The sequence below is a fragment of the Falco rusticolus genome, chromosome 4 (assembly GCF_015220075.1).
Source record: "Falco rusticolus isolate bFalRus1 chromosome 4, bFalRus1.pri, whole genome shotgun sequence".
NCBI classification, from domain to species: Eukaryota; Metazoa; Chordata; class Aves; order Falconiformes; family Falconidae; genus Falco; species Falco rusticolus.
The window spans coordinates 21,684,816-21,693,778 of NC_051190.1; the positions used below are offsets into that span (position 1 = coordinate 21,684,816).

General features: G+C 45.9%; 1 protein-coding gene across 6 annotated transcripts in view; it reads left to right on the top strand.

Moving 5' to 3' along the window:
* The window catches only part of CNTN4 (contactin 4), a 339,145-nt gene extending 332,478 nt beyond the window's left edge, over positions 1-6,667 (top strand). For all 6 annotated transcript variants that reach the window (XM_037386326.1, XM_037386331.1, XM_037386328.1 and 3 more), the window contains 5 exons: positions 504-619; positions 1,072-1,258; positions 1,791-1,903; positions 3,466-3,634; positions 4,804-6,667. In XM_037386326.1, the coding sequence (XP_037242223.1) occupies positions 504-619; positions 1,072-1,258; positions 1,791-1,903; positions 3,466-3,634; positions 4,804-4,904 (686 nt within the window). In that variant the 3' untranslated portion in view covers positions 4,905-6,667. The remainder of the gene's footprint in view (positions 1-503; positions 620-1,071; positions 1,259-1,790; positions 1,904-3,465; positions 3,635-4,803) is intronic.
* Positions 6,668-8,963: the final 2,296 nt, after the last annotated feature.

Here is an 8,963-nt window from a genome sequence, read left to right on the forward strand (position 1 = left end):
ATCCCTCCTCCCCGCCACCCAACACGGGGGGCTTGACCGGGTCTGCCAGGGTTTAGTATCCACCTTGACATATCCTTTCATACCTAATCCTTGCTCTGATTTATAATAAATGGCGAGCCATGATTAATTCTTTTCATAGTCATTAAAATAACATTAATCGTAATGAAATCTTTTGATATTAATGGAAAAGTAATATGTAATCTGGAAAGAATTCCACTGAGATTTAGTATGAATTAATGTCCACTGATTAGAAAATGTTCCCTCTTGTCCTAATTACAGTACATGGTATCCTGGGCTGAGTTTAGTAATGACATCTTATTATTTCTTAGGTAGAGGAGCAGTGCTGTCTGGCACAGGCTGGCAGGCTATCATTTTGAAATGCAGAAGTTTGTTTTGGTCACATGCATCTTTTCTCATGCAATGACGAAAGTAAACCCTTGAACTTTGGGACTAATTGAATGTAACATTGAAAACTTAATTTTATTTCTAACTCCTCTACCCAGAGCCGACGAGAGCCCCAACCACTGTTTTGGCCAGAAGCCTTTCTGCCTCAGATATTGAAGTTTCTTGGGCTCCCCCTTGGGAGAACCAGCACAAAGGAAGAATACAGGGATACGAGGTATGGAAACACAACGCAGCATCCTTTCAGCACTAAGCCTTGAGGAGATGTGGAGATACATCCTGGGCAGTTGTTGCGGTGCTGCTCCTGCCTGCCGTGGGGCGGGTGGGTTCCTCTGGCCTGTTTGCTTCCTTTTGGCTCTTCAGTATGCAGAGATTTCTCTTGCACAGTAAACAATTACACATCTTCCCGAGTGTCACCTGGCGGTAAATGGAGTGCAGAGCTTGCTGGGGGCAGACCTCCATGAACGTGCCTCCATGGTCAGAGGTCCTGGGGAGGGAGCGCTGCAGCCAGGCTGCTTTCCAGCAAGGAACAAGAAGCGGTTGCAGCAGGGCGCAGGATCTGTCCTAGTGGCACCTGCACTTCGGGCAGAAGCGCCAGAGTTAGCACGGGACACAGCTAGTGCAGCCAGCCCACGGGTGGAGGGGACATGTGCCTGCTCTGCTTCTCAGGTCAGGTGTTGGAGACATGACGAAAAGGAAGAAAATGCAAAAAGGATTCGGACGGTTGGCAACACAACATCTACAAAAGTCAGCAACCTGAGAGGCAACGCGCTGTATCACTTGGCGGTCAGGGCGTACAACACGGCTGGGACCGGCCCCTCCAGCGCCGCCGTCAACGTCACAACCAAAAAGCCACGTGAGTGTTTGTGAGGACGGGGGGCTCTTGCCTGGGAGGGTGTCTGTCAGCGCTCCCCTCTCTCGTTTTCAGATTTTCTGGAGTCTGAAGTTGCTGTCAGACTCTTTGCCAGGTTTTTGTGCAGAAGACTTACCAAGGTTTTTTTTTTGTTTTTGTTTGTGGTTTTGGTTTTTTTGGGGTTTTTTTTTTGTGTAAGGCTCTTCCCTGTGTTAAGTAAGCAGAGCATGCAAAACTGAAATCACAGCTGTGAAGAAAATTAAATATTTATCTCATCGTTCAAGAGGGCTTTTTTCTTCTGGTCTCAGGCATGTTGAGCAACTGACTGAATCCTTTTTTCATTTAGAGCACTGTGTGTGTCACACCTCCTGTGACCTTGAGGACACAGATCAGTGAAACAGCTCATTAGCTTTCTGGAGCGATAGGACTCTGGGCACACTCGGCTATGGTGGGAGAAGCCTCATTGGTACTGGGAGGGATCCACCTGGGGCACGGTGCTCCTTAGTAACACAGTGCTGTGTGTATTTTGGTCTAGCACCAAGTCAGCCCCCTGGGAACATCATCTGGAATTCATCCGACTCCAAGATCATACTGAACTGGGACCAAGTGAAAGCGCTGGACAACGAATCCGAAGTGAGAGGCTACAAAGTGAGTACTTTGCCAGCCCTGGCAGCGGGACCACACTGTCCTGCACCACCCCGGCCCTGCGTCATCCTCACTGAGCTTCCGCTCTCGCCGGGGGCTGCTCTTGGGCTATAGGGAACATTTCCATGAATCCAGTGTCCAGTAAGACCAGGCGAGGCGATTTTCAGGGTACTTGCTTGGCTTTCCAGGTTAAAACTGGAGCATTCCTCCAGAAACACAGGCTGTTCCTCTGCAGAGTGAGCACGCTCTGCCAGCTGCTTGCCCTTCATCCCAGCGATGCTTGCCCCTGCCCCGGCGATGCTCACCCCTGTGAGCACCTGTGTGGGTCCCATGGACCTTCTACCTGCTCCTTCCCCCCAGGCTCCCACTTCAGGACTGCTCTCCTGCCTTTGGTGGAAACCTTCCAAAGGCTGTAGTTGACTTCTTAATTGCAGATAAATAAAATGCTTTTTTAATAGCTCCCATTTTCTTCAGAAAGCAAAGCCAAAAGGAAAAGAAAGAGAATGCTCATTAGTAGCAGTTTTAATAGGGTATAATTTAACTAGAGAGAAATCTTGGGAAGAATTCAGCTCTGTCACCTGACACGAGGGTTTAATTTGGCCCAAAGAAGACATTGGTGTGCAATTGTCAGCCGTTGCCTTGAGGGCTGAGTTGTGCAAATGTTTCCCACCAGGGAACGAGGAACAATGAAGAACCTGGACACGCTTTTTGTTTTGTTCGCAATCTGGAACGCCAGCGGCATCAGCTTTACGAGCCTGTGCCAGCTCTCCTGAATTTCTGCACTAACTTTTAACTCTCTTTGGTGCACTGTATCAGATTATCAAAAACAAGTAATTCCTCAGGGTATTTAGTCAAAACCTCAGATGAACCTCAGCAGTTTGGGCCAACTTTTCACTACATATTTTAGGTTTGAAATGCAAATTAAGAAGTCAGCTGAAAGAGGGTGAGAGAGACTTGTCACCCTGAAAACACAAACTCCATCTAGTGGGTTTCTAAAAAGTCCTCCTTTAACTTACTGTTAGGATGGCATATCCAGATTGATTTCTTTCTTCAGTTATAGCAAAACAGTGCCTTTTTTTCCTCTTTTTTTCCTGGAAATCTTACATTTTGTGTCACAATTGATGATCTAAATTAGTAAAATTCCCAGCTCTTAGAAGGTCATCCAAAAAAGCCATTTATTCTGGGAAGCAGTTTGTGGCACTGCATCAAATAACCCGACTCAGTTACCTGAAGAAACATGGTAAGAAGCTTTTGACCTCTATAAATAAGCCTCAGGATTTATTTTAGCTTGATCAAGCTAAAGATTTCACCGAGGGTCTCCACCAGGTACCGGTGCTGTGTTTGGTGCTGTGCGTCAGCTTCACCCTCTTCCCGATGTCACCTCCCCACACGGGCACTGGTGTCACTGGTGTGGGTCCCCAGCAAAGCCTAGATAGCCATGCTGTGACCAGACCGTGTGCCTGAGCATCGGGGGCAGGAAAAGAGCAGCAGCAAATCCGGACGCCCTTAGGGCAATGGACATCTCTGCCGCTTCTGCCTCCTCTTCTCTCTCCCCTTCGCTGCAGGTTTTGTACAGGTGGAACAGGCAGAGCAGCACGTCCGTAATAGAAACGAACAAAACCTCCGTGGAGCTCTCCCTGCCATTCGACGAGGACTACATCATCGAGATAAAGCCGTTCAGTGATGGGGGCGATGGCAGCAGCAGTGAACAAATCCGAATTCCAAAGATGTCAAGTAAGAATGGGAGAAAACTGGGTCCGTGGCAGGGGGGCAGCATCCCCAGCCCCTCCGCTGCTCGCCCACTGATGGGGCAGACCTGCTTCCCCCCATCACCCCTGCGCCTATGGACGGGGACAAACCAGACCCTGGCGGCTGAGCAGAGGCAGGCTGCAGGGCTGGCTGTGTCCTAGGCAGGGAGCCGAAGCCCAGGCTTACCCGGGACTGGGAGTCATTCCAGCCCACATTTCTGATTTCATCCTGAGACAACGTTAAACCATAAGAAACGCCGTCATAAGTAGCTGTATTTGTATTTAAGATTTCTAGACACTTTCCACTCTCTTGCTTCCATACTCGTATATATATGTTGAATATATTGTTTCACTGCAATTCACTATTCACAAAATACAAAATGCAGTGTTCAGAGGCTTTTAAATATATAAGGCTACTGTATAGCCATATTCCATTGTGCATTGGATGCATAAATATTTATTTAGGGAAATGAGGCTGTGTAGAAGAACAAACAGAGAGGAGAGTATTTTATTACACAACATTGCTTTTGCAAAATCTCCATGTCCCATCTTCCATTAATAATGCCACAGTTTATAAGCTGCATTAAATCAGGCGTCTCTGCAATGCAGGAATATGGCATTAAAATTACAGCAATGTAAAAAAACCCTGACTGAGATCAGAATTATCTCCACCATGGTTGTACGCTGTGGCTGTATAAACCATACAGAGGAATTTAATCAGCAGACACAGGAGAGCGAAGGAGAGCAGGAATACATGCCAGTTCCTGTTTGGCTCAGCGCAGTGGGCCGCAGAGCAGGGGTGCAGCTCCTTCTGGACAGGAAGGTGCCAGGCTGGTGCCATAAGTAACAGCTTGAATATAGTATAGTTAAAAAAAAAAAAAAAAAAGGTAAACAAGCCACAGAGTAATATAATTGTGAAAGTCACCTCAATGTGACAGTGGCAGGAATTTGTTACACCAAAAAGGCAGTTCGAGGAGCGAAGCACAGTGAGCAGGAAGTCATTGAAGCAGGACAGGACTGCGCATGGGGTCTGACCCTTCTGCCACCACCTCGCTTCATCGGAGGAAACAGAATTAAAACCTGGGGCGCGGGCGGTTAATGACGGCGGCTCCCTTCACCCCTGCCTTATTTTCTCCCCCTCTCCCCTTTGCGCAGGTGCATATGCGAGAGGATCCGGCTCTTCCACCTCCAATGCCTGTACACTGTCAGCCATCAGCACAATAATGATATCGCTCACAGCTCGGTCCAGTTTATGACAAAAATTACATACAGGACTTCTTGTTTATAATATAAGAAACATTTAGCTAGTTGTTTTGAAGACACCCAGTACTAAGTAATATTGTGGTTTGAGTACATCTTACTACTGGAAAAATGTTTATGCTTCTTTAGGAATGGCATTATACAGTACTTCCTCAAAGCAAATATAGCTTTGTCTGAAGTTTCCTTGGAAACTCTGCAATGCACTGAAAACATCTGTAATATGATGTTACCAAAGCAGTTTACATATGTCCTTATATGCATATTTTTTATTATATATTTAGTGTTTTATAGAATTTTTTAAAGTTAACATATGATGTAGATATTAATTTTTCCTCTGCTATAAAATGCTATGGACGACATTATCATGAAAATATTGTTTGGAATTTTTTCCTTTATGATGGAGAGTTCAAAGTTGTTCTTAGTAAATTGGCTGCAACTTTACTGTACAGTTTCACAAGGCTACGCAAGGCAGAGCCGTTCCAGATCCAGTTCGTAACGTGGCTGTATTGCAATGGCGGTTGCGATGATTCTTGTGTTCAATCAAGTGCTTGTAACACACAAGATGTTCTATTTTATTCGGAGGTCTAAGCAAGACAAAATTGAAATGCTCAGTAAGAACACTATAATCTTGAAAAAAAATGCGTGAATTTTGGTTGTTTGCGGACTACAGGACATGTAGCTAATACTCTGGCATCGTGCAGCAAGGGGCCATTTTTACAGTCTTGCAATAGCTTTGTCTTTCTCATAATTAGCATTAAATTGGGTGGGAATGAAGATACTGCAAAGACGCAAGCTCTGCCTCTAGGGACAAAAAGGAACGGGTACCCAAAGAAGCGAGTGAACGACGTGGTTCTCGCCTTTGGGTGCAAACCCAGCTAAATCCACCTCGCTTTTGGGGATTTTATTCCGAGGAAAATAAGAGTACAGCATCTCTGAGACGTCAAGCTGCCCTGGATTCGTGGTCTGAATACGCGCTTGCTTTCCACGTGCATCGGAACATAACGCATCATCCTTCGTAACTCCACTGTATAGAAAATGCTTGGGAAATGTGGTCCGAACCGAGAGCATTGGAGGGGCTGTGCCATGCTTCGGTCACCCGCGGGGGGTGGCAGCTCCCGGTGGTTCTCCACTAGGAAGTCTGCATTTAGTTAGAAACTCTTCATAGATGCCTGAAGGCAAAACAGAGTCACGCTGGAAAACGACAATATCCGCAGCAAAATAATTCTTCTTAAGAGAAGGACTGTTTGTTACTACGGGGTAATTTTGTAAGTTCACTCAGATGGGATAACGCTAGTAAAAGGCAACGGAATTTTCTATAAAATTTTCAAGTTTAAATGCGCTGCAGTGGTATATTTATTTTTTTTCCTGATCGCTTGAATTTGCCTGTAACTTGTCTTTTTTGCTTACAAAATAATACAGTTAACTTTTAGACCTTCTAAATATATTTATTCAGTAACTCATAATCAGGATTCCACTTGTGTAAAAGTCAGGGGTGTTAACCAGAGAAATATTGTCAGTATTTCAAGCTGTGTTCCTTTCTTAGTTTGATATGGTTACTTCTATGTAAAAAAAAAAAAAAAAAAAAAAAAAAAAAGAGAGAGAGAAAAGAAAAAGAAAAAAAACACAAAACAAAGAAAAATGGAACAAAAAAAAAGCTTCTGTAGTTTTCTCCCCAGTGTAAATGATATTTATCAGTGATCTAGCAGATGTAATCTTTTTTTAAAGGTATTGGTAATAAATATTCTGTCATTTGTAAAGATACCTGTCTTTCAGGAGTGTTTTTCCTCCACATTTCATTTGACCTGGTGACAAATTTCACCACGGCAATAGGCAGCACCTGCTGAGATTGTCACTGATGTGAAGGTACAAAAGAAGAGTTTGTTTATGGCAAAACTTTGTGGAGGCAGAAAATAATATATCTATTTATACATCTCTGGTTTAATTCTACTTCTAAAACTGACCGAAAAAAAATCTGCGTGGGTGAATTTGGGGTGATGATGTCTCTTTATGTACAGTCATGACCTTTCCAAGCTCTTGTGGGCTGGTGCTGTTGGAGTGGAGCTCCTACAGCTTGGGAAGCTCGGAAAAAGAAAGGGAAAAACCAAACAAAAAGACCAAAACAGCATTCACCCTCCTCGAGTGCGTGCGTCTGTCTGTGGGCATCGCAGCCCTCCTGGAGCAAGGTGGGCAGCAGCAGCTCCAGAGCAAACACCCTCCAGGTACAGCACTGCTTCTCTGCTTATCCCAGTGGATTTCTGAGGGTTTTGGGGATCACTGCTTAAAATCACTAAATCCACCAAACCTGCGTTTCTAATTTTGATTTTTAGGGGTGGCAGCGTGGAGTCGTGTGATTGTGCTCTGCGCTTCTAAGGAGCAATACTGCGCTTTGCAATCAATGGAGCTTAAAAATACAATGGCCAGGTAACACAGTTCAGTTTTTAAAAAGCAAATGTAAAGTTGCCATCTCTGAGGTGGGCAAGGGGCACACTCCTGCGGCTGCCCTTGCGGAGGCAGCGGGAAAGAGCTGCAGCAGGAGGAACACATGGGGTTTGTAGCTGGGTTTAAGGGAAAAAAAAACCTCGGACTTTAGAATTTCTCTGCACTCTGGGCACAAAACTTGTAACTGGTCTGGGAGGCTGGGGACAGACAGCATCACCGGCAGTGTGGGCTGCGGTAATAGTGGCAGAATGTGACACGCAGCCCTGGGCACGGACTGTTCCCTTTGCATTCCTCGCTGCAGCGTGAGCGAGCGGCACGTGGCAGAGCAAACTGCCTGGGATGTACCGAACACGCTCGCTTTCCCCCCGGCTGCCTGAAGGGAAGCCCGCTGGCCCCGGGTACAGTGGCGGTGAGCAGGCAGCTCTGCCAGGAATTGCTCTGCTCGTCCTACACGGGCGGACCTTGAGCACAGGTCAGGCTCCCCCGCAGCCAGCAATGGCGAGCGGGCTGGACCCACAGCCTGGCAGGGAAAATGAAGGTGCTCCTGCTGCTTTACACCAGCTTGGTTTTACTCACCAGAGCGAGTGTAACACATGCCTACCGGCTTCCAAGCCATCGAGCCCTGCCTGTGCCCAGCAGTGCTCATCCTCGGGAAGTACCGAGGACGTCCCCTTGCTGATCAGATGAACATTCACGTGGGTTTTGTCATCGTCGCCGGCTCACTGCAGTTGTTTGTGTGGTTTTCCCATGATGCACACAGCCTTATCAACGACATTGAAAATCAAAAGGATATTTTCTGCCCCCCCAGCCACTTGCCCACATGCCCCGGGAGCGCCTCGGCTGCCTGAGCCTGCTGCTGCCTGCGCTAGTAAGTACCAAGCATTCACACATGCGGCCAAACACACCGCTTTAAGGCAAAATACACTTAAATATATGGTCCAGATCTCCACAATATCTTGCCATTAATGGGAATGAAACTATATTTAGAAATCCTAGTTACTAGGCCACTTGAAGGCATGACATAAAATACATTACAGTAAATGAATTCTCTTCAGTCTCATTTTTAGGATTTTACTAATGAAATTCTGATTTTTAGGTTGCTAAAGCTGGGCACCTCAAATCCATTAAAATCACGTGCAGGAGAGACATTTGAGGCACAAATATTGTTACATTAATGGGCTACATTAATTTTGATGGAGCCGTGCTATTTCACCCAGATAAGAACCAGCTCATTTATTATAATTATTTTTAGACTGTAGTACCTGGGAACTGCATTACTTTAGGCACTTTCCAAACAATTCATTTGCTGGGTCAAATCTTTCTTTTTATTCTTTCTTAATGTGTTTAACCCCATCTCTGGCCAGCTGGATCGACGGGAGGTTTCTTGGAAGTCTGAGGGACTCTGCGAGGACAGGAGAGCTTCCCCGCCCGGGAGGTCAAAGCCCGAGTTGTCCAAGTGGTTTCAGGCAGGAGGTTTATTTGGTAACTCGTGCAGCAGATTACACCATGTAAGTTAATAAAACACAAACAGAACCCGACGCTGTCTCAAACCCAGCTCACTGAAGATGGAGCAACAGATAGCAAAGAAAAACAGGCTGCAGTATCGGGCTTGGGTT